This window comes from Aedes albopictus, chromosome 3 (assembly GCF_035046485.1).
Source record: "Aedes albopictus strain Foshan chromosome 3, AalbF5, whole genome shotgun sequence".
NCBI classification, from domain to species: Eukaryota; Metazoa; Arthropoda; class Insecta; order Diptera; family Culicidae; genus Aedes; species Aedes albopictus.
Window position 1 is genome coordinate 22,323,690 of NC_085138.1, and position 26,900 is coordinate 22,350,589.

Here is a 26,900-nt window from a genome sequence, read left to right on the forward strand (position 1 = left end):
TGTTAACATCATTTGAAGAATATAAAACAACTGACAATTCTAATGGCATATGAATAGGAAACCCAGCAAATATGGGACTGATATGCGATCATAGGCAGCATAATCATCAATAGTACACCAAAGTACTTGGTTTGCAGCTGCCGCTCTCAATCCTTGGTCACCACGGTGCGCTGCTCGCCAGATCCCGCTCCACATCGTCCTTAGCATGCGTGGCTCGATATCTTCGAGTGCTTGCCGGTCCTCCTGAAGTATGGTCAATGTATCATGTCCATACCGGCCTTATAAAGCTACAAAGCGTCAAAGCCTTTACATTCCCACGGCTTATGTACCGGTTCAACACACTTAAAGGAAACTTTCGGTGCCTCGTGAATGCCCAGTGAACATGCCGACAGCTTACCTTGAGCTTCCCTATCTTATCGGACATTTCAGCGTCCACCACAGGGAACTGAACCAAGGCCACCTGCCGGGCCGTTACGAAGCCGAACGGCTGTTGTGACCACCTGAACCTCGCAATGTTGCCACAGTATCATTACACGTTGTTTCGCATCCGTGGTCTTGTCCAGGTATTTGGCCTTTGGAGTCGCATCTTCAGTGAGGTCCCTCACTTCAATACCCTTACCAAGTCCCTCCTCCACCAAACATTTCTGAACAGCGCCATTGTGGGTTTAATCGAGCAGCTTGAGGATCATTTCGCATGTTTGAGTACGTCGGCTCCAAAATCCACGAGCTTGGCATCGCTCCTCATCACCTTCAAGACCTTCGCGTACTTAGAAACGTCTGTCTTGGAGACGAGCGTGTCACCCTCCTACTTCTTCTTGGCTTGGTGTTCCTGTTCCTCTGTCCGGTTTTGCTTCTATTTCTTCCTGTCTACTAGGTGCAGGTGGCGTTCTCTGACCCCACCTAACTTGTAGTGGCTGAGAACCTACCTCCTGTTCCCTTCGAACCGGGACGTGTCGATCTTTTTGGGCCCATCCTTTCAAACTGTCTGCGTCAGACATTCCGGCATTACCAGGGCCGAATTAACAAATGTGCGTTGTGAGGGCTCTTTATATAGAATATATATTTGTTTGCCAATATAATATGGTAATAATTTAAAAACAATATTGATCATTTTACAAATATAATAATGAAGGTATTAATGATGATGAACCTGGGCGTATTAATGTCGTTGTGGGAGAAATTGAATCTGGAATAATTAACAGAGCTATGAAAATGTTGATATCCACTAAGTTTATCCATAACGGATACAAAATTCTGACGGAAAAACCATGATAAAAATGCATGGGGCCAGCAAAAGGCAAAATCCCCGTAGCTCACAACAAAAACACGTTCAAAATTGTCTGTGCTGAAAATTGATGCATTACACAATTTCTTACTGATTTATTTGCTATCTTCGCGTTGTCGTGTAATTTCGAACGATTGCACGCCAAAATTTTGGTAACCTTTTGCTAGTTTTACACGTTTTACTTAAGTAATAACTTATGGTAATGACTATTTCGCAAATGTCGTGCACATCCCAGATCTGTCAGAGTGCCCAAAAGTGTCAATTTCCCAAACATGTCAAATTTATGTGGACTACGGCACATCTATTCGTGGTTGACGTCCGCGCTGCCCCGCTGTAAAAATGCTTTTCACCGCATCAGATCCCAGATTTAGTAGTAATTTATGCCAGAGTTCAGAGTGAAACTGCAAAAGGAATTTAAAATTTGTAGTGCAATCGGTTGTGTCGCTTTTGCGAAATCCAAAAACAATTTCTAGTGGATCCCTGCTGCAATCTCTGGAGAATTTGCTGGTGGATCACCATCATAAAGAATGAACACTTAACAAAAACTTGTTCTAGCGCGACTACTAGGGAAGGTTCACAGAACTCTAAAATCAAAAAGGATAGAACACGCTGAAGAAATTTTGGAGAGAACCCATAATAAGCTCCCGAAAGAATTTTTGTCTTAAGATGAAACATCAACAAATCCCATTGCAATTTTGCATACAAACTTTAGAGGTACAAATCTGACGAATGAGGCCTCGAACCAAGCCGCTTTTGTTTATCCTGGCTTTGCTCACTTGCAAAAAGAGGCAGCTTTTCCAAATCGAGCGATTTTGTTTACGAATTTTCAAGATTTGTGCTCCTGAAAACGTGAGTTGGGGTCCAAGTCGGCCATTGTGGCAGCCATATTGGTATTCTCTGATGTTTCTCCTTAAGCTAGAATTTCCTGTTAAATTTCTTGAAAATCTGCAGCGGAAATCCCAAATAGATTTTTGGTCAATTACTCCACAAATTTCTTCTGAAATTCTCTCTAGAAAAAAATGAATATGATCAGGAATATGCCATGGATTAATGTCTATTTCAGAAAGGCAACCTCTCAACTAAAAAAACAGACTGAAACTCTTCAAACAAATCTGCTAGATTTTATAAAAAAAAATGTTTCAACAGTTTTAGATTTCTCCGATTTGATTAAGTCGTAAGCTGCCTTAAGTAAAATCCAGACTCAAAAATTCCAAAAATTCCTATAAATTTTGAAAAAAAAACCTTTAATTTCCATAAATTCTTCAAAATGTTTTCAAAAACTATAGACAGAATAACAAACAAACAAACTCATTCTTGCAACTACTGTGGGGCTCAGCTAACGGTTCAACACATCTTCAAAGATTGTAGAGTAGAGCAGTTCAGACTTCAATCATGTTAAAAATCTAAAGCTCCCATATGTTCATTACAGACAGAAGCGGAAGCAGCAGACCCGTCTCTTCCGGGAGAAAAAGCGCCGCCTGAAAGAAGCGGAGTGCGAGGAAATGGAACTGCTGTGCCGTTCACAGGAAACACGCAAGCTCTACCAGAAGCTCAACGCATCCCGCAAAGGCTACGTGCCGCAAGCCGAAATCTGCAAGGATAAGAACGGGAGCCTCCTGACGGACAAACGTGAGGTGATCGAAAGGTGGAAGCAGCACTTCGACGAGCACCTGAATGGCGAAGAGAATGTAGGCACGGAGGACCAAGGCAGCGGAGGAAATGACTATGTTGGTGCAGCAGAGGACGGGAACGAACCAGCTCCCACGCTGAGGGAAGTTAAGGATGCCATCCACCAGCTCAAAAACAACAAAGCGGCTGGTAAGGACGGTATCGCAGCAGAACTCATCAAGATGGGCCCGGAAATGTTGGCCACCTGTCTGCACCAGTTAGTAGTCAAGATCTGGGAAACCGAACAGCTACCGGAGGAGTGGAAGGAAGGGATAATCTGTCCCATCCACAAGAAAGGCGACAAGTTAATGTGTGAGAACTTTCGAGCGATCACCATTTTGAATGCCGCCTACAAAGTGCTATCCCAGATCATCTTCCGTCGTCTTTCACCTAAAGTAAATGAGTTCGTGGGAAGTTACCAAGCCGGTTTCATCGACGGCCGGTCGACAACGGACCAGATCTTCACCGTACGGCAAATCCTCCAGAAATGCCGTGAATACCAGGTCCCAACGCATCACCTGTTCATCGACTTCAAAGCGGCATACGACAGTATCGACCGCACAGAGCTATGGAAAATTATGGACGACAACAGCTTTCGCGGGAAGCTGACTAGACTGATAAGAGCAACGATGGACGGTGTGCAGAACATCGTAAGGATTTCGGGTGAACTATCCAGTTCATTTGAATCTCAACGGGGACTACGACAAGGTGATGGACTTTCCTGCCTACTATTCAACATCGCCTTGGAAGGTGTTATGCGACGAGCCGGGCTCAACAGCCGGCGAGACACAATCGTGAAAGAATAATGCCGATAGAGTGAAGAGAAATACAAGTAGATCCTGTAGACCTTATTCCAGAATAGTTTGGAATGCCGGGAATATCCTATGAAGGTACCAAAACCATTATAGTTGTGCACTGAGGCTCCATCAGCAGTATAAACTACATTTCACGAATATTTTTTGCAATTGAAGCATGATACAGTATGTAGAAATTGTAACCCAAACTCCAAAGGGGTTTGGAAGCCATTTATATTTCACGGTATGTCCAATTTCCACAATATCAAGCACAATATCAACGTGACAAATTTCTTGAACAGAGTGGACACAAACGATGGTTAATGTTGTAGATCCTAAGAAAATGAACTCCAGAGTTGTTTTGATGAATTAGATCACCCAATTTATGTACCATTGATTTTCCTGGGGTACTTTGAGGCTTTTTGAGTACCGTAGACTATGTTTTGTGAACATTCATCGTGTATAAAATTTAGTTTAGAAAGTTGGATTTGTGACACAAACTTCGGAGTACTTTGGAGGCCTTAGAATAGCTCTGGGGTCAAAACTTCAACCGACTATGATGAATAGTAATGCATTGTATGTCAAGGGTCAGTGAAAACTACTGGTGATTAGCAAAACGATGATATTTTGGTAGAAACATGTAGAGTTTATCAAAAAAAAAATGCAAAAAAGCCACGTATTTTTGGCTACCAGTAAAAGGGGTGAGGTGTCATGCATTTCTTAGCACAAATATTTCCCTTGACTATAAAAAAAGACTCCAGGGTATTTTTTTAAAACAAAGAATATATAGCATTTCTACCAAAAGAAGGTCGTCCCGGGTGTTTACGGGTTAAACCAACCTTAAGTTTGTATGTTAAGTAATGGTTGCTTTAAATACATCGTTTATCTGCATGCAATAAGGCTTCAGCACCGTGGATACTTGGGTATACATCATCGATCGATTCACTTCGCCGTACATGACATTAAATAAAACCGAACCCAGGATGGAACTTGCGAGACTCCGGATACCGCGAATCCCCCTTCTTTAACGCTGAAACGCTATCTCAGCGGTTTTTGTAACCGACAGAATAGCGTTTTCGGTAGACCTCTCCTTCCGGAAGCCGTACTGGCTACTCGAGGGACCATTTACACCCTCGGTGTGCCTCAACATTCTATTGAGAATGATCTTTTTGAGCACCTTCCCCGCTGTATCGATCAAGCATATTGGTCTATATGATGACGGGTCTACGAGTGGGTTCCCCGCCTTTTGGCAATAGAACCAGGTTCTGCCTCTTCCATATTTCTGGGAAAACTCCCTCGTCCAGGCATTTCCAGCATCTCGGGAGCCTCTATAATAGCGAACTCCGTCCGGACCTGGGGCCATACCTACGCTAAGGGACTTTGCTATTCCCGCAAGTTTCTCATCGGTGACCCTCTTCGCATCACCAGCTCCCTTCCTCGGCTGTCCTACGAAAGGAGGCCAAGGACTAGGATCATGGCGCTGAAAAAGACCCTCAATGATCCCCTCCAACATCTTTGGAGATTGCTCTGTTGAAGCCATTACACATCTCGTCTTGGCCATCACGATCCCGTAGGCATCACCTCACGGATTCGCACTCAGAGACCCTCGAAGCAAGCCTTTTTGCTTGCCCTTATCTCGGCTTTTGCAGCGGCGAGCACCACCCGCCGTTCGTTTCGCTCTTCCTCAGATCGTGCTCGCTACATCAAGAGCGGCGCAGGTCCGCAATCGCATGAGTCCACCAGTAAACCGATGGTCTCTCATTTCTAGGGTGGACTCGCCTAGGCATGGTCCCATCGCACGCACGCGAGAGCACCGCTACCGGCTCATCGCCGTCTAAACCAGGTAGGTTTCGCTCTCGGCGAAGCGCTTCCCTAAATACCCCTTCGTCGTAGTATGATGTCTTCCACCTTCGAGGGCTTGGCCTTGGCCTAGCCACCGCTTCCTCTACCCGCTACCTGCTGTTGTTGTGGTCGAACCGCCATGTGATCGCTGCGAGTGTAGCTATCGTCTACTCTCCAATTCGAACTACTTGTGAGGCCAGGACTACAAAAAGTAACGTCAATAATCGACTCCGCAACGTTCCGACTAAAGGTACTCCTTGTCCTTGGTACCGACATCAGACAGGTCGACATCTAGTATGGCCAGTGTCTCTAGCAGGAGCTAGCGGGGTCAGCGGGGTTTGTGAAACCAGCTTTCCCATCTCGCGGCCTAGGCATTAGGGTCACTCGTTATTAATATTAGTACGGTCGGCATACAGTCCAGCATATGTGTGAACTGCTCGATCGGCCATCGCGGAGGCGCAAAACAGCTACAGAAGAACTCCTCGTTTACTTTGGCGACCACGAAGCCCTCATGGGTAGCAGACACCAACTCTTACCCGTCGTCCATATCGCCGTTATTTTTCTGGACCCATCCGCGACCCGATTACCTTTGCCGGCGGGTACTCGGTATGCGTCACAGTGGTTAAGGTTCGGCTGCGTTACCTGCACTGTGATTTGTTCACTGCGGCTTTCATGAGACTTTGGGCACTTTGGACCACCCATTGGCTGCCTGTTGTTCACGGATTACCCGGTACTATTCTGACAAATGGCTGGACTCATGCAGTCTTATGACCATTATTGTCGCATTTCCTACACAGATTGCTCCTGTTACCTTGATTTCCCCTACGTTAACGGACCTTTTTACACGTCCACCACAGGTAGCTGTACTAAGGCTACCTGTGTCCTTGCCGGCCCCTTCCGTAGTCGAACGGCTGCGGTGACCTCCTGCACCTCGCACTGTTGCCGCAGTGCCGTGACGAGCTCTTCTGCTTCAGTGACCTCGTCTAGGTACAGTCCGGAATCGCTGGTTGGGTCACGACTGCGCCCCGATTAGCGAATCGTGTTCGTTCGTTGGGGCAACTGACAACTGATCAAAATGCTCTAGACACACGCAAGTGACGAGAAATACGTCACGGAACACTCACATACTTGCGTAAACGTTCTGTATACAGGAGCTGTGATGCGACGGCGGTCAGACGTCAAACTCGTTTTGACATCTATTTTGACATTGACAGTGCTTTTTAGTTGGGTTTTGCTCCAACCAGTGAACATTCAACCATCGAGACAGCCCATCTAACGAGCTCTCAACGAACGAATCGTCACTGTATTTCACTTCAGAGTCGCTTCTTACACCCTCACAACAGAAGCCGTCTTCCGCCAAACTTTTGTAGGCATCGCCCTTGCGTTCCTTGTCGCGCTTGAGCTCTAAGATCATTTCACCCGTACGAGTACGTCTAATGCTGCGCACGTCCCAGATCCACGAGCTTGGCATCGCTTCGTATCGCCTTCAAGACGTCCGAGTACTCACACTGCTCAGTCTTAATGACGAGTGCGTCGCCTTTCTCGCGCTTGGTACCTAGGGACATGCGGTTTTTCTTCTTATTCTTCCGCACGAATTTCGTCCAAGAGGGGTCACTCTACTCTGTGGTTGCTGAGGGCTTTACAACGATCGCAACCCTCAGTTTCCTTCTATCCGGGACGGGCCAGCCTTTTCAGGCCCACCCTTCCCAGCTTTCCGGGACGCCTGGATGGAGTCCGACTTGCCTTTTTGGGCTTCCTGCGAAAGCGAAGGCCTCCGTCTGGGTAGACTTCGTAACTTTTACTTTCGCTGGTTCCGCTGCTGCTGCAGTTTTCACGAGGCTCACGTGATCCTGCTTGGCATCGACTCACGAAGTAGCAACAAGGCCATTTTCAGATCCTTACTTATATTGGACTTCCTAGACTCAATGTCGATAATCTTGCCAAGCTGCTGCTTAGCTACCTCAATCGGGAAAGCACGGGAAAGGAGGTCCACCATTCCAGAGTCCTGCATTAACGCGGTAAGAGACGAAAAACTGTGGGGTTTGCCAGGTACCCCACAGGCTCCGTTAACGATCGAGTATCTTTTTCACCCCCTTGATCACTCATTCCTCGACACGGGTGGCTTGACATCTTGAATGAGGGATAGTAGTCCTATGGGAACGTCCTATGGGAACGTCCATAAATTACGTCACGCAAAAATTGCCCATTTTCAACCCCCCCCCCCCCCTCCCCCCTGTGTCACACTTTTTCTATGAGACCTCTGAAATTTTTGTATGGGTCGTCACACTTTGCTGAACCCCCCCTCCCCCCTAAAAGCGTGACGTAATTTATGGACGCTCCCTATTCTTAGCCGGTGACTACGCCGCTGACTCGCTAGCGGGGCGGTTCGTCAGGCCCCGGGACTGTACTCCCTGCTGCCCCAACCGCGCTGCGTCGATCTACTGGGTTGGATCCGAAGCCGTGGTTGTCAAGGGGTCGCCGGCAAAGTCGGGCAGATGGAGGCCCCATGTCGGCACTTCCTACTGTGGCTGGCTGATAGGGTTTTACTAGCGCGAAGGTCAAATCGATGTGCTCACCGTATCAGTTCTTGATGCTTGCAGAACAGTTGGGCGCGAGCGTGGTGGTAGACCCTTCCCGCCTTCCGAGGACAAAGGGAGTGGTAAGGATCACTCGGGAAACTGGGTAAGCGCCTGAATGTTATCTTAAAATATAATTTTTGGACTCTGCAAAGCGAGTCATCGATGTTTGTTGCGGTGTCAGGCCATTCGGCCGAAGGTCATTAGGCCGAAGGTCATTCGGCCGAAGGTCATTAGGCCGAATGGTCATTAGGCCGAATGGTCATTAGGCCGAATGGTCATTAGGCCGAATGGTCATTAGGCCGAATGGTCATTAGGCCGAATGGTCATTAGGCCGAATGGTCATTAGGCCGAATGGTCATTAGGCCGAATGGTCATTAGGCCGAATGGTCATTAGGCCGAATGGTCATTAGGCCGAATGGTCATTAGGCCGAATGGTCATTAGGCCGAATGGTCATTAGGCCGAATGGTCATTAGGCCGAATGGTCATTAGGCCGAATGGTCATTAGGCCGAATGGTCATTAGGCCGAATGGTCATTAGGCCGAATGGTCATTAGGCCGAATGGTCATTAGGCCGAATGGTCATTAGGCCGAATGGTCATTAGGCCGAATGGTCATTAGGCCGAATGGTCATTAGGCCGAATGGTCATTAGGCCGAATGGTCATTAGGCCGAATGGTCATTAGGCCGAATGGTCATTAGACCGAATGGTCATTAGGCCGAATGGTCATTAGGCCGAATGGTCATTAGGCCGAATGGTCATTAAGCCGAATGGTCATTAGGCAGAATGGTCGTTAGGCCGAATGGTCATTAGGCCGAATGGTCATTAGGCCAAATGGTCATTAGGCCGAATGGTCATTAGGCGGAATGGTCATTCGAATGGTCATCAGGCCGAATGGGCATTGGGTCTTCTTCTTGCCGTTACGTCCCCACTGAGACAAAGCCTGCTTCTCAGCTTTGTGTTCTATGAATACTTCCACAGTTATTAACTGAGAGCTTCCTTTGCAAATGACCATTTTGCATGTGCGTATCGTGTGACAGGCACGAAGATACTTTATTGATGCTGAATCTACTGATAGTTTTACCCATGAATTTTTCCTTCTTTTAAATATAGGCTGTTTTTTTAGTATCATTGCTAAAATAGTTTTTGTCGCTGAAACTGCTGATATTCAATTCATAAATTTTTCCATCTTTATAACATAGGCTATTCTTTCTAGTTTCATTGTTAACCCTTATGTGTCCGACAGGGTACCCGGGTACCCAGCGCCCATTTGGAAAGCACGGTGTAGAAAAAAGCAAAAATTTTGTCGGACACATAACGGTTAAACTAGTTTTTGGCAAAAATGGTTGGAAAAGGTAAAAACAACGGCTAACTTTCAATTCGTCCTGATGACCATTCGGCCTAATGACCATTCAGCCTAATGACCTACGGCCCAATGGCCTTCGGCCTAATGACCCAGCATCGTTTGTTGCTGCATGGCTACGTAGTTAATCTTGATCCTTCCAAACGTCAAACCAAAATCCATCATGGTCGACAGTGTCGTGCGCGGTTCTACCAACAGGTGGCAGTGTTCTAATGAAAAAGACACCGGGCAAAAGTTTTTGAGGAATTTCTTTTAAGAGTTACGTCTGTTTGTCTGTGACCACTCTGAACTGAAGCAATGCCTCCTTGGTGGTTCCGAAGAGACGGCAATGGGAATGTGTTTAGTGGGTCAGGGGTGTCTTCTACTTTGCCTGTAGAACGTGGTCCCTGTTCCGCTGTTTGTTGAGCAGGTTATCCTTCCATTGCTTAATTAAATAATTAAATCACAATGTTTAATTTACAATTCTAACTGCATCCACCACACAAAGGTCTATTGTAATCTCTCTCCATATTGATCAGCATACTGACCTAGCAGGTGTCACTCTCGTTCAAAAATGGAAGGTCATCAAAATTCTCATACTGAATACCACAACATCATTGTTAAGGACAAACGTCTTGAAATTCCGCTTCAACAGTGCATCAAAACTTCAGACGCATAAATCTCAAGAATCAAGCTTCAAACAACAATGCATTTTACTATTTTGTTCTCGCTCACTTGTAATAAGCTTAAAATAAGAAGCTCAGGTGCCCTTTTTTTGTTTACGAAGAGATTTGTGCTTTCGAACTCGTGAGTAGGTGCCAAAGTCGGCCATTGTGGCGGGTATTTTGGGATTCTTACAAGTCTGTCCTTAATCTGTCTCATTGGTTCGTTGTATGAGTATAGCTGATTTGGTGATGCCGTAGAGTCTAATAAGTTCAGCAAATGATCAAAGTTTGTTGAAGTCTATACCTACTAGACTGGGTCAACAAAGTCGATTTTTCGGAACAAAGCTTTTTCGATTCATTTTAGCGTCCAAAGTAACTGTGCAAAATTTGGGAGCGATTGGTTGCTTCCCCGTATTCTGCATTGGGATTGAAATTTGTATGGAATTTAGTATGGGAAAACGTGCTTTTTTGCATTTTTCTCATAAATTGAAATTTTTCGTCTAAAACAGTCTAACCAATGACGGTAAAGTATAGCCTAGGATATGCCGAAAAACTTTGCCGAAGACCACAAAGTGATCCGACACTTGCGAAAAAAGTTATAACGTATAGAGTGCCCAGTGGTGCTTAACATTTAACATGTAAAGGAATAACATCAATAATAAAATCTTAATTTTTGGCCTAAGTTACCTGGTGAATAACTTTTTTCACAAGCGTCGGATCACTTTGCGGTCTTCGGCAAAGTTGTTCGGCATATCCTAGGCTATACTTTACTGTCATTGGTTAGACTGTTTTAGACGAAAAAATTCAATTTATGAGAAAAATGCAAAAAAGTGCGTTTTCCCATACTAACTTCCATACAAATTTCAATCGCAAAGCGGAATACGGGGACGCAGTCAATCGCTCCCAAATTTTGCACAGTTGTTTTGGACGCTAATATAGATTGAAAAAACTTTGTTCCGGGTTGATACGATCAAATTTAAAGTTTCTCCATACAACGTTGACCCACTCTAATACCTACCTACCTGTGTAAACACGGGTGATACACTTCTACCTAACATGTGTTCGTTGCTATAGATAATGGTGGACATTGGGCCACAGAACAGAGATTGCACAAGCTACGAACCTGTTGCGTCTTTTTTATTATTATTTTGTGAAACTCTGTCAACTAGTACCGGTAATCATCACAACAAACTAGACTGACAATTCAAGCTTCTAGGTTTTTTCAGGTAGCATCTGTCCTGATCAAGTAATTCAAAATTCATACATAGCTGAACCAAGAGCAGAACTAATCATTTTCACACAGTTCTTCAACACCTCACAGTCAGACATATGTATGCTCATTTGCTCATTGTTCACCTTCAGTTTTGCAGTGAAAGTTTAGTTGTTCTAACTCCGGCCACAGCCACCACCCATCTGCATCCGAGAACCAAGCATTTAAAAATAGTTATTACCCCAACCGCACCACGCAGCGCGAAGATTCCTAGAATCGCGATAAGATTTTGTCGAAATTCAGACCCATTGTGCCGCGGCGGCGGCATGAGCCCCCCGAGCCTCCGCCGACAACAGACAACCAAATTGGACAATTAAAACTCGGTACGTTCTTAGAGGCTCGATGTGGTGGGTGATTCCAGCGAGCGACGGCACGAACGAAGACGGTCGGCCGGACGGTGGCGCGAAGAAGACGAGGCGGCAACGCACCGATGCTGCTGCCGGAGTTCCGCGCGCCAACGAGACTTATTCAGAAACATTTGTGTAGGACCCCGCACCAGAAGATTTGATATAAAGTTCGTTGGTCAAGTGTAATGTCTAAGCATTCGGTAGTGTTCTTTTGACGGTGCAACAGCGGGAGAACTTTAGAACTTAGTGAACCAAGTGAATTGCAATGCTTAGGCTAAGTGCTGTGGTGAGTTGGCGTGGACGCGTGAACGGGGGTCCATAAATAGTGATTTCCTGAGAGTCTGGAAGTGAAGATTGTTCTGATCTGATTCTGAATTTTGTTTGTTTCGTTTCATTTTGGTGCAGTGTGTGGTTTTGGTGCTCGTAGGAGTGTCACTGGCCGAACCTCCGGCATCCGGTGGATATCCGGATCGTCGGAATGGTGGTGGCGGTGGCGGCGGCGGCGGCGGTGGTTACCAGCAGGTCAACAGTGGCCAGCAGACTTCTGAGGGCCAATCGGTGGATCCTCAGCTGCTCGATATGGTGAAGATGCTGTTGCTGCAGCACGAGAGTGAATTCGCTAATGGCGGTGGTGGTGGTGGCGGCGGTGCAGGAGGTCCATACCCGTCGTCGAATGGTGGTGGAGCTGGAGGTCCATATGGGTCCTATGGACCACCAGCCGGAAGCAGTTCGCAGGGAGGTCGTGTGACCGGAATTGAGCTGGAGAACCCACGGCAAAGCATGCAGGTCGCCGAGTTCTGGCAAGGTGGTGCTGAACAAGGTGCTCCCAGTGGTCAATACGGTGCCCCGGGCCAGGGTGCCCCAAGTGGATCTTATGGTGCCCCCAGTGATTCGTATGGTGCTCCCCTAGGTAGAAAGTAAATTATCTAATTTATTCGTGTGTAGTGTGTAGGTATTGCTAGATCAGAAAAAAATAAATTTGTCACCGTGAAGCGTTTCAGTGTTTCGATCGCAGTGCGTTTTCGACATTCCACCTGCAGAATGGGCCTAAATTGCATTCGAACGTGTGATGGTGAATGGCCATTAGACGGGTTCCGAATGTTGTTGACACTTCTTTATATGCATGGTATGTGGGTGCATGTATTTACTTTGACTCCTTCTCGCTTGTGCTTTAGCACATAGGTTCATCGAATGCAATTTCGTCCTTCATAAAGTAATACATAGTTGCAGTTGACATCCCGAGCAGAAGGGCATACCTTACAAATACCATGCGAAGAGCAACATGTGTTATAATACCTGAAATTGTTATTACTGCGTTATTCTACGAAATGTTATGAGAACATCACAATAACAGTTGGAGGTATTTGAGCAGAATTTGGTATTGATGTAGTATTTGTTGGTTCAGCAGTTAAAATAACCAAAGTACAAGATTTGTTATTACATCATGAAGTCATCGAACAAATGAAACATTTGATAACAAGAAATGTTATTAGTTTGTTATTCAATAACTTTGGAATAACAAATACAGTACTTGAAATTTTAGGTATGTATTCATTATCGAAATAACAAGACTTGTTATTTTCTAGGTGTTATTTATACAAAATTTTGGTATTCGTTTTTGTTATTTTGCCTCTTATTACCACCTAATGAAGAACATATCAAGGTATGGTAGTATTTAAGATAAATACCTTGATATGTTATTCACTTGTTATTTTCTTCTGCTCGGGATGTTTTGTATGAATACAGTACACTTGAAAAAAATGACTCATCCCATTAACCAAGTCACTATCGTATATATCGTCATTCATAGGTGAGCTCGTTTCTTGCTAAGATTTTTATATAGAGAATGAATATCAACTTCGTCCCATCTTCTGCACCAGCCTAATGAACTCGTTGCCCCGTCAATCGATCGTTTGGACCCCATTGAGGCCCGCGGTTGTCGGTTGGCTAATGTTTCATCTTCATTACTTATCGTAAATAGCGTCGTCGTCGCCGTCGTCATTATGCTGTGCCGCGATTGACTGCAGAATATGTGTTGCTCCTTGACGCGTTTCGCACTTGATGCCGCCGCAGCGGTGCTTGCTGGTTGCGGCGCGGCCATTCTCTTTTGGACCTTGCTTATTGCCGATCCGATGCCTACCAATTTGAATGCGAAGTGGCGCGCGCGCGCGATCCGGCTGTTGATTTATTTATTCATTTATCCGCGATGGTGGTGTCCATTGATGCGGTCACGTGCAAGGCTTGAGAGATCAATATGCCCAAGGCAGTTCAATCAGCATGATTTTCTAATTACTCACAAGAAGGACGTTTTAATTGGTTTGTTGTTCTTGGTGGTGATGAAGATGAAGGAATACTTGTATTGGATTACATACAAATGCTTCATTTTCCGTTTTCAGTTCCACTGATTGATCACATTATTGGAACGCGTTTTTTTCAGTAATTAATGCATTTATAGTTCACTACTTCCTTTACAATACAGTTCAAGAGATATCGAAGCATCATCGTCTGAAAAAAAAAAACTCAAAGGCAGTATTCTTGCTTCATAAAACCATCGGGATAACAGTGAAATACATTCTAACACACATTTTTCGCCAAATTTTCAAAGATTTTGAGTATGAGAATGAGCATAGATGACAGTACAATTCGTAGTCGCTACGTCGTGCTTCATAAGAGTAATAGAAGTTCCACACAAGAACATTGAATAGGACTTGGGACATGAACACGACTTGAGAGCTTACCATTCTCAATGTTTATACTTACAGGTCGAGAACTCTCAATTTTAGTAATGTCATTAACGGTGTCATCGAGGAGATAAGGTAATATTAGTCCGAACATCTTAGTGTCTTCACGATTGTCCTGGGAAAGAGCTAACTGTTTTTAATCACACAAGAACTTCACTATTGATCATCTCTATTATCTATCAAGCCATTAGTCTATCCAGACTACGATCATTATCTAGTACCCATGTCGAAAATAACATTCAATGCATTGTTTTGGATTATCTATAATCTGCATTTTTTGTAAAAAACCTTAAACTTTTCAAAGATTGCATGTTTTACCATCAATTACCGTGTATGATAAAATTTTCCCGGTTAGAGTTTTCTTGCTTAAACTTGTCACGCATAAAAATGAACCGATTATTTGCTTTGAATTTCAAATCTCTTAAACTTTGAGGCGGACTTGGTGGTCTACCGCTTCCGCTTTTGATTCGTATGCAGAAGGTCCTGGGTTCAATCCCTGGCCCGTCCCTTTCCTTCTACTTTGATTCTTTCTATGAACTTTCTCTCTCCTCTCTACATATACAACTCATCTATAATCATATGTTCATAGCTATCACTATTTAGAACCAGAAACGGTTGAAAAAACGTTTCCCTTTCTTCCAACTTTCACAGCACAGTATTAACCTATCATAAACGCCTACGAGTTATGCAATGAAGCGTACTATGTACTCCGCATTAGCATCATAATCACACATATCTAACACCTTACGCCTGGCAACCACGCACCAATGATGTGAACCCTATGTCTACCATATCCCACCAACACTCCCACATCCGCAAGAATTTGTGCAGACGCAGAGGTATATTCGATCTGCTGTGGTTACAAACGATTGCAATCATCACTTCCTTCCTCTCCCCCAGATTCATCGGCAACCTGACGTGGCAGGCGTCATTTTCGCCTAAAAATAGAAGGTCACCAACGCTCACACACTGAAGATGCCTGCCTCAAACTCAAGCTTAATCGCGGCACAACTTAATTCGAAAAATTTGTTCACTTTTGCGGGTGCTCCGGATTCTTCAAGGCAGCCAATTAATCGTCCCATAATAAATTAAAAAGTTTCCATAAATAATTCGAAAATTACCAATAAATAATTAGGGGTGGAAGCAACAATAAACTAGAAAAGTTCCGTAAACAATTCAAAAAGCGCATAAATAAATCGAAACTTCCCATAAATAATTGATTTTCTAGCAATAAAAAATGTAAGAATTTCCACAAATAAATCAACAATTGCAATAAAAAACTATATTTTTTCCAACAAAAATTTTCGAACATACTACATTATAGAACTATGATAGAAAGACTGAAACTATTGTGCAATTTAACAGACAATCGCTTGCTGTCCGAACTCGCTAACGCTCGTCGGACTTAAAAAAGGGATAACATCTCTGTTCGCATTATACCGGGCAAATTCTTGGATCTGTGGATTGCCTAGAACCGAATCGACGCAGTTACGACGCATCAGATTTCGGAAACATCGGTGGCCTTCTGCCGCCTCAGTTCCTCAATCCTCTATGCGGCTTCGCCGCATGGCTCAGCTGGTACTTTTACCTTGCTCATCAGTTCCTATTTATTGCTAAATTTTCAATTGCTTTTTTGATGTTTTTCAGTTGGGAATTTTTAAATTATTTATGGAAAAATCAGATTTATTTATGGAAAATTTTAACTGTTTTGGTGGAAAAAATGTAGTTATTTATTGCAATTATTGAATTATTCGTGGAAATTCCGACGTTTTTTATTGCTCAAAAATCAATTATTTATGGGAAATTTTGATTTATTTATGCACTTTTTGATTTGTTTGTGGAAATTTTTTAGTTTATTATTGCTCCCACCCCTACTTCTTTATTGGCAATTTCTGATTTTGTTACGGAAAATGATCACTTTTTTATGAGTCGTTTATATTTTAGCCATTCTTCAATAACCCACACAATGGCTATGATGAGTCGCTACAATAATTACATCCATAAATTGAAAAAAAAAAACGAATAAGTTTGGTACAATTCGATAGTCAAGTAACTATTTTTTTAAAATTTGAACAGCCTCACTTATTTTATCCTTCTTTGAATCAATTTGAAAAGAATTGGGACATGCCAGTTATTTTTATTGAATTAGTACAAGAACCAGTACAATGGTCACTAGTTTATTAATCTAAACATCAAATATACGCACGAAATTCAAAAACAAATGCTTTTATATCGTTTTTGATACCGTAAAATGGGGTGTTAAGAACTTATGGGGTGTTAAGGGATTCATTTTCACATTCTACTTTGAAAAACCGTCAAACCATTTAAAATTGATTTACTAATTCCAAATTCGCTTCAAATGTGTGTTGGAAATAAAGGCATACTAGGGTATGTGTGCCATCAGTAATCTCACGCTCCCATATGCATCCTATTCGAAAACAAGCGATTACGGCACCGATTGATTCCGTTCTCTTTGTTTTCATGGGTGCTCACTTCTCACAAAAAATACAAAAATAAGAAATATCACAAACAGCGCTTCAATCCTTTGTTTTTCGTAGGATGAAAACGGGAGCCACATGCTTAATAAGGGAATCAATACCCTATAAAGATTACCACTCATGAAAATACGCTTTCAACTGGACAATAGACATCAAAAACAGAACAGCATTGTCTTTTCTCAATTTCGCTACCATTGAAACATTCATTTGTAAGGTCAGAAATATTATTAGGAAAAAAATGTGAGTAATCGTAAAGTGTTCTACAACTCATTTCAAACGAAACTAGGGTAAAAAAAATGATGTTACTAAAGTCGGTGTTCAACGACAATTTTTGTGAAAAAGTCTAGTTTCAAAAACTGGTGGGGCGTTAGTTAAGGGACGAAATTTCTCATATAACTTTTTTATTTGTATCATGAAGCTTTCAGGTGATTGATTCCTTGTATAACAGTAACTATTCTGAATGACGTATCACGAATTTAATTTTGAGTCTTAAACATCCCTACAGTTGCTATGGATGATAAATTCAACTAATACAATATAGATCTTCAGAAACAAGTGTAAGATTGATAACATATAATTACAAAAATGGTCAAATGTTTATACTCAATGCCTTAGTAGTCTCCTCTTTACAAGAGTTCACTGAGTGGGCTGTCCGGGCTCGTTTCGAAGTTAACCATCAATGTTAACTTCTTTTCTCGATCAGCCTAGATAGCTGTGTAGTGTCGGTAGCGATTGTCTCAATTGGCTAAGAATGACACTACGGACCGCCTGATCCAGTGGTAAGAGTCCACTAAACAGGTGACCCCTAATTCATGGTGTTATGCGGCTTTATGCTTACCGTGCCAAGGAATGAATGATAAAAACCTAACCACAAACGAAGCCTGTGGAGAATTAGGGTGTCCTCCAAAGTATTACGCCTTTACTGCACTAACCGGAGCAATAGTGCTGTGGACCTTGCGTTTCTCCGAGATAATCAGTACCTTTCTTAAGTCTCAAATTTGAGGCTAAATAAGGGCGGGATTATTCAAATGTTATAAATTATTTAGCTTACATTACTACCTACATGGTTTCGCTTAATGCGTTTTCGGCATTGACGTTTTTCAATTGACACCGATTTGGTTTGTCGTTGATGTTTCCTTTTTGTACTGTGATTGTGAAGAGTGTAATCCTATCTAGTTTGGGTAGTGGCTACGGCTAGGAAACCTCAGATCAATTTTCAGCGTAAAAAGCGTGCGTAGCCCAAGTGGCTCTACTTAAAAAAGTTCATTTTCGTAGGGTAACTTCTGTACCTTGTGAACCCAGTTTTGCTTCTTTCATTTTAAATGAAGTGTCGTGCCTCGAGCACGAGAATATGTTTACCAGTATGTTTGAACATTTCTTTATGGATGCCTTCAAGTAAGCTCTTGTTTTCAGCATCTTTTCGCTGGTATTTGGCAGTATTGCTACGATGATTACATCATCTGAAGTAGCTCAAACATTAATTTTAGATGCTTCAGTTGGATGGATTACTTAGGTAGTACAGTTCATGGATAACTTAATATAGAATTGCACCTAACCCAACTCCTGCATGAGCAGAATTTGTCATGAGTTGACTGGTTGGGATGTGTCAGATGATAAGTCTCCATTTGACCTTCTTTGCAATTTAAGTGTTCCTTCGCAAAAATTTGCATATTCAGGCGACCCTGCTCAACAAACTAGGGAACCTGTACTAATTGGTTGCGACCACATTTTATGGATAACTCGCCTCCATTACTACTCCAAGAGAGTTTCATTGTGGTTTTGTACCTACAACGCCCTCCATTGTGGTATACCATAACTATTGCTTTGAAAGAAGCTTGTCCTCTGCGATCTGTGCGGACCACAAGAGGTATTCCTTTTTTATGTTTATATTAACGTGTATTTTAACTTAAACGCTAATTCTACACTTAACGAGGTATTCCTGAATGGAACTCTGATCTGTTCAATTTCAAAATATCTTCGGAAAATCCATTCTTTTGTATAGTTACGAATCTCTAGCTTCTGCTTGAGAATTATAGCTATATAATCGACTTAGTGGGCCCTAAAAAGCTCTGCTTACTTCAAATCTCCAGGAGCAAATGGGGTTTTGTCCTATTTTTCTCCAGAGGGATTTGAGTATTTCAAACTTGTTTTGAACTCTTGTAGTTTTCATGGCGTGAAATTACTCCATAGTTTTATCCCGAAAGGGTGCGTCCGTTGTATCTGGTTACCTAGTTCTTTCTGAAATGCTTGAAACGCATTGTCGATTATCACATCTGTGATGTTCGTCTGGCTGACATCCCGACTAGATGGACATTACAAAATTATTACAAGCTGTGTTATTTTGTTACGATAAATTTTTATAACAAGGGTTGTTATAAAACACGTACCGTTAGTACACAGACAAACAGACGTATCACTTGGAACAAAATGCGATAAAAATCATCGTCACGCAAACCCAATCGCCCAATGCTAATTATGCTGTGGTACGCAAACCCACTGAGTAGATGGCAGTAGTGAGCAAACGTCAAACAGGAGCAAAATCGATGTGAGCGCCATGAGCGAGCGATTTGCGAACTACGGAATATTTAAATAATCCGTTAAAAAGGGAAACGATGAGAAGTGAGTAGAGTGAGACGTCTGTTTGTCTGTGGTTAGTGGTTAAAATAACAAAAATTCTAACAAAGTTCCCACAAGAAAAGAACAAAAATGTAATAACTTTTGTTATGATCATAACAAAAATATTACAGAACTTGTTCCATGAAATATGATAGAATTTAACAAAATTATTACAAATTGTGTTATAATTCCTTGACAAGCTTTTGGGGTAAAAACTAAATTTTTATACTCATTTTTAAATATTTTTAAGTGTGTTATTATATTTTTAGAAAAAAGTAAGTAACATAAAAAAATAGTTTCCAGTACGTTATAAAATTGTCGGATCCGAACGGGATTTGAACTAAGACACCTACCATCGGTAGCAATCTGACGCCTTTACCAATGAGGCCACCACAACACTTGAAGAGGGTGGTGATAAAAGCTTTACTGGTTCCACGTATTTCCAGTTTCCTCATTCAAATCCTTGTTTGTCAGACGCACACGAGCGGGGTAGTATGACGTCACATTGAGCTCGTTGACGTATAATAGACTTGATTTGTCGTTAGTGATTTTGTTTTAATCTATCACAATTATATCAAATGTAGAAATTATAACAGCTGTAGATATAATTTAGTTATATTCCTCATTTTTTTATTTTAAGCAATGAAATGGAATCTATCACATAAGGGGGTCATCCATTAACTTAATCGTCACTTTTGGAGGAGGCAGGGAGGGTTGAAAATTTCCAATTTTATCGTGACGTACTTAATAGGTGCTCCCTAAGGTCAACAAGCAAAATAGGTAGAATAAACAAATTCCATATTATAATTATTTAGTTCCACTTTTGCTTTCTCCATGTTCCATAACATTCACTACTTGGTAATTTGGTATACTTTTTGGCTAAATTAAAACATCAGTACTGTTTTGGTTGTAATCGATCTAATGTTTTCGCGTGTATAGATACATCATTTGTGTAAAATTACAACTCAAAAGTATTGGAAGTCATACAAAACGTAGTTCCATGTAACGAAAACATTGTTCGTCCTTTGGGTATTATCGACAGGATTGTTCTATTCGTCTTGAGGGTTCTATCGGCCAAATTGCCTGAAACAACCCGGTCAACCAGTGAGAGATTTTCGATATCGATGGATATCGATTTGTTTTGAATCGATGGCAAACACTATCGTCAGATAAAGCACTATAAAGGAAATCCGAATCTGTTTGATAGGGATGCTCACGCGGAAATGACGCTTGTTCAAAACGATAAAACGCATGATTGATTTAAAAACTTAGAATTCACTTATTCCAAAATTGTATTTCTTTGTTCTTACTTAGAGTTTATCGATAAAAACAACTCATTATCATCATTTCACGTTAGAAACTTCAATCGTTTCTACAAAATGAAGTTCACAATCTTCCTACTTATAACTTTCGAACTATTCGTCCAATCAAGTGAGTGATTGTTTTTGGGATATACAAATGTGATGGAAATAACATATGTTATTTATCTGTTTTATTGATGTTTCTCAGTGAGCCAATGAAAACTATTGGTTTAACGTTGTGACGTTTCGGCTTACTGTTTTCCTTCAGCCATCCTCAGACAATTTCGATCACCGCAGCAACTTTTACCTACTTTACTGCTGGGCGATCACAGAGAAGAGAAGGTCCTCTCCCGAGTCAGAAATTGATTAAAATTTCATGCTGTTGGTCGCGACACCTTGCGGTTGAAACCACACTTTTTACACGGAAAATTTCAACCGTGTTGACACGACAGAGTAAGTATTTTGGTGGCAGGTATACCAATTCAAAAATTGATTCGCAAAAAGATTGTGTTCAACTAGAGTGTATTTCGGGGACACAATCAACGTTGCTTATTCATTAAAACCGTAAAAAGGGTACGCGATACAAAAATGCGGGAAATATGCGTATGGTAATTTAGAAAAATGGGTAGACACCATTATTATGCTTTATAACACCTTGCAATTGCAGAAACTTTGTTGGTACGTCTACCATATTATTGCCATAGTGGTCGAAACAACAATTGATATGCTCGCAATGAAACAAATTATCAAAAAATAAAAGAATCAATCATCGATATGACGTCATTTATTCATTAATTTTGGTTATACAGCGTCCGTTCGCTCGTTGCAAACCCGCTCATTGCAACGCTTTTTGGTTGCAAGTCCGCTAATTGCAAAATTTGACACGTTTTTGCAATTAAAAAGCAATAAGTGTCAAATTTGTGCTGTCAGTCATGCTGGTAGTGCATTTCGATGCACTTTAGTGTCAAACTGATGTTGCAATTAGCGAATGGCATTCGCTCGTTGCAATGTAAACATGTTGCAACGAGCGAACGGCCGCTGTACCTGAAAGTAATCAACATACTTTGAGCCATGCAGTTGTTTTGACGTTTAGACACGATGGAAACGAAATGAGCAGAAACAAAATAAATCAGGTCGATTTTCGACGTCAAAAATTTATCACTTTTCGTGAGGTCGATTTGTTCTAAGATGCCCTTCTCTTCTCTGGCGATCACGTACCTTCAGAAGGTCGGAGAAGGTACTTGATCGCCCAGCAGTAAAGGAGGTGAAAGTTGCTGCGGTGATCGAAATTGTCTGAGGATGGCTGAAGGAAAACAGTGCCTAATCATGTGAACTCACATGCCTCCCAATTTGCTATCTCCACAGTGACTCTTTTACACAAAGTTGTATACGTTTTCAAGAAAGTACTCGCTCAAACGTAGTTTTTGCTTGCGTGATTTTTTGAATAGGGTTTCGAACTACTTCGGCACCCGCGTCAATTTCCGGCACCTCACAGCAAAACAAATCAAAATATCACTTGCCGCATATTTTCCAAACGCCCTTCCGTAGGTATTCGTCTCCCGCAACCTTTTCGCAACGGAATCCACACTCAGTCAGTGAGCTACACTTTCACTCTGAAGCCGCACAAGTGCTCACAACAAGTATTACTCGCAGACGGGTGCACTTCGGCAGCACAAAGATGGGTGCCCAAGTGATTTCCCATTTGGTTTTGCTGGAAGTTCGGCACTGATGCCGAGAATTGGTGCTGGACTAGGTGCAGTAAACTCGTTCAAAATCAACTTTCCGGCAGAAAATCTTCACAACAATCACTGTTAACAACAAGTTCAATCAATAAGGTATCTGATTCAGACGGAAGAAGTGGTTGAAAACAGTCGTTTCGTTGTGAATTTAAGTTCTAAATAATTTTGTTTACATGTTGTGCCGGGAATAGGGCAAAAAACCCTATTAAGAATGTTTTCGATGGCGTGCCTTTCAATGTCATATGTCACAGTGCTGCTAATAAAACAAAACAAAAAGCCGTTCGTTGGATCACTAATTGGTAAGGGCCTGTCCATAAACTACGTAGACTCTTAGGGGGGGACGGGGGGGTCTGACCAAAGTCTACGCTCCATACAAATTTCGAAAATTTTGTATGAACAAAAGTCTACGAGGGGGGAGGGGGGGGTCTGAGATGGCTGAAAAAAAGTCTACGTAGTTTATGGACAGCGCCTAATAAATCAATAACTTTTTCCACTAGCATCCAATCGTTTTGCGGTCTTCGAAGGAAAGTTTCATAAATGATTTTTCTACAAGAAGCATTGATCGATTTGAATTAAGGAGACAAGGGACGACCTCTGGGATTTTTTATCTGAAAGTGTTACTTTTCCAATAGTAAATCCTATGCAAACAATGAACCGCTTGCGCTAAATTATAGTTTCACCGATTGCGCTGAAATTTGGCACAGTTCATATGGGACTTAAATGGGATCTAAAAAGTCGACTGGAGCGAGAATTTGATGTTTTTCCCATACTAATGGACATATAGCCTTTACACTTAGTGTACGAGAAAGGCAAAAAGCTCATGAGACCTCCAGTTACGCCCTGAAACTTCCTGGGACCCTCTAAAACACCCCTAAGACCTCCTGTAATGCCCCAGAGATACCCAACTCCCCTAAAATAATCCGAAACCCCCTAAAACCTCCTGAGATCCCCTGGAACTCCCTAAGACCCTCGGAAACTCTGTGCCTTCTGAAACCCGCTGGGATGCCTTGTAACGCCCCTGAGGTCTTCTGGCACATCTGAAAACTCCTGAAACGCTCTTGAGACCACCTGAAGTTCCTCTGAAATCCCCTTGATCTCCTTGAAACACCCATGAAACGCATCTAAAACGCACCCGAGACCCACCGTCATTATTACATTTTCTGATGCACAATGTTGGATCTCAATAGCTCTCGCTTGGCTCTCGTGTACTTGGCTATTACAAGTTTTCCAAACGACGTTCAAGAAAGTTTAATTCAGTGTATGTACTGCCTATGATCGTATACACTAGTTTACAGCATTTTTGAACTCGGTAAGCTGATGATCATTTTTGGTGTAGAATCATGCCCTGAGTTCGAAAACGCGAAGGAAAAAAATTACAGTAGAGCGGAAATTTTTTCGACTTTCCATACAAGGTTGATGATTTGAAATCGATTTTTGTTCTATTTTTAAGCAAAGTCGCTCACTTCAAACACCTCATTCTCCGTAATCAATACTCCGATTGAGCTGAAATTTTTACTGTATCTCGCATACATATGATATGTCAAATAAACGTCGAGAAAGAATTTTTAAGTTGGTTTTTTCTTATTGAAAAAAATACATTTCTTCAAAAAATTTTGGGAATTTTGCTAAAATTTAAGAAGATCATCCCTAAAACTCGCCAATATCTCGAATTTCATCAATCTGACGCAAAACCTGTATTCAGATGATTGAATGGTATTGTATTCAGCTTTTAATTCATGGTAAAAGATTTAAAATTGGATGAACAAAACGCAATATATTTGAGTTTTAGTAAATTACATATTTTAAAAGGTTGCAAAACTCGATATTGAGCTAAAACTCAAAAACTGTTCTACTTTAATTTTTTTGAAGGTCGGTTTCGAAATCAGCACTAAATTGTGCTTCAAAAATTTTGGTCGATGACAGAAGTTCATGACTTTCGTTTTATTTTGTAAACTTGTGATATTACACTGAAAATAATCGACACGCCTCATCCATGTTCTTTTACACGTTAATGTATCGTTCAAAACAGCACGCTATATTAACGTGTAATTCTTTTGAATCAGATGTTGAATAGTTGAGGTTCTAAACCACTGTCTTTTACACACGATTTTATCGTGTTTGGCAGTATGTTTATGTATCGATAATGGAAATGGTTCGCCTATAACACAAGTTTACAAAATAAAATGAAAGTCGTGAACTTCTGTCAACGACCAAAATTTTTGAAGCACAATTTAGTGCTGATTTCGAAACCGACCTTCAAAAAATTTTAAGTGGAACAGTTTTTGAGTTTTAGCTCAATATCGAGTTTTACAACTTTTCAAAATATGTAATTTACTAAAATTCAAATATATTGCGTTTTGTTCAACCAATTTTAAATCTTTTTCCATAAATTGAAAGCTGAATACAATACCATTCGATCATCTGAATACAGGTTTTGCGTCAGATTGATGAAATTCACGATATTGGCGAGTTTTAGGGACAATCTTCTTAAATTTTAGCAAAATTCCCAAATTTTTTTGAATAAATGTATTTTTTTAAATAAGAAATAATTAACTTAAAAATTCTTTCTCGACGTTTATTTGACATATCATATGTAGGCGAGTTACAGTAAAAATTTCAGCTCAATCGGAGCATTGATTACGGAGAATGAGATGTTTGAAGTTAGCGACTTTGCTTAAAAATAGAACAAAAATCGATTTCAAATCATCAACCTTGTATGGAAAGTCGAAAAAAATTCCGCTCTACTGTAATTTTTTTCTTTCGCGTTTTCGAACTCAGGGCATGATTCTACACCAAAAATGATCATCAGCTTACCGAGTTCAAAAATGCTGTAAACTAGTGTAATGTAATGTACATCACCGAACTCGCCCGCGTTAAGTATGTCCTATACTTTATTTTTTGGTGAACAGGGACCCGCAGCTGGGTGCCTGGTACTGATATTCTAACAAATTTGAAACTTAGGATGCCAAACTAACGTGTTTTACACATGATTTCGAAAAGTAGATTTATGACTGGTTTGACACGTTAAATTCAGATTTTTTCCAAGTGGTGAAAATTCATGTTTGAAACATGTGGCTCGAACGTGTAGAATATTTTCAGTGTAGTCCCATATTTGCTGGGTTATGGGACGGTTATGGTATGGTTATAAGCAGTGTACGTAGTAATCATAGTTATAATCCGAAATACCTAAAAAATTAAATGATTTGATGGACTGTAGACATTGGTCAGAATAGGCCCTTAGTTCTCAAAAAACCAACATGGGCATCATTCACAAATTTCATAACGCCAAAATAGGCCTTTTCTTTTAGGAAAACATATTTTTGTTCGAACTGTAACACCGTGAAGGACCAACCACCCCCTCCAGCGTTATGACATTTGTGAACAAGCCCTATGTAATCCTCGTTAAATTTTCTTTACCAATGATTTGGTATTCTGCACACCATCTTCTTCTTCTTGGCGTGACGTCCTCACTGAGACAAAGCCTGCTTCTATAGTGTTCTATTCGCACAGCATCCTTTGCCAATAACCATTATGCATGTGCATATCGTGTGGCAGGCGCGAAGATACTCTATGTTCAATGAAGTCAAGCAAATTTCCATTACGAAAAGTTCCTGGACCGACCAGAAATTGAACCCGTCACCCTCAGCATGGTCATGCTGAATATGTAGCTATTCCTTTACAGTTGTGGCTATACAATACAGTGCTACTCCATTGCATACAGTTGTCGAAAATCGTGGGCCTTTGTCTTCCGGTGAAAGTTCTCTAGTAAAAAACCAGATTAGAGCTGGAAGTTGAGGTTTATTTATGGTACCAATATTGACCAAAATACCCTATTCCACTCACGATGTAACCGTTCTTGAATCAATAGCTGCAGATGTTATTAAAACAAATAAAAAAATAGTTGAAAATGGTAAGTAGGAGGACGAAGAAGCCTCCAGAAAAGGGTCTCCTCGTAGCCTAGTGGTTACGACTTTGGATCGCCACTCTGGAGACGGTGAGCTAAATTCCCGTTCTGCTTGAGAAATTTTCTTGACTTCATGTGAAAACTGTACTTGACTGGATGTGAAGAAAATTAAGTAATTATAATGAAGAACTATAGAAGTAAGAATAAGATAATTATGAAGAAGAACTAAAAGAACAAGATAAAGGAGAAAAATAAGAAGAAAGAAAAGAGAAATAAAGAAACCTCAAAGTTTTAAAAGCCGAGGATCTAGTT

At 41.5% G+C, this 26,900-nt stretch overlaps 1 protein-coding gene across 1 annotated transcript; it reads left to right on the forward strand.

Moving 5' to 3' along the window:
* Positions 1-11,916: 11,916 nt before the first annotated feature.
* On the forward strand, positions 11,917-12,781 carry LOC109427282 (uncharacterized). The gene is made up of 2 exons (XM_019702811.3): positions 11,917-12,075; positions 12,195-12,781. The coding sequence occupies exons 1-2, from the start codon at positions 12,055-12,057 to the stop codon at positions 12,708-12,710; spliced, it is 537 nt and encodes a 178-aa protein (XP_019558356.2). The 5' UTR covers positions 11,917-12,054; the 3' UTR covers positions 12,711-12,781.
* The last annotated feature ends 14,119 nt before the right edge of the window (positions 12,782-26,900 follow it).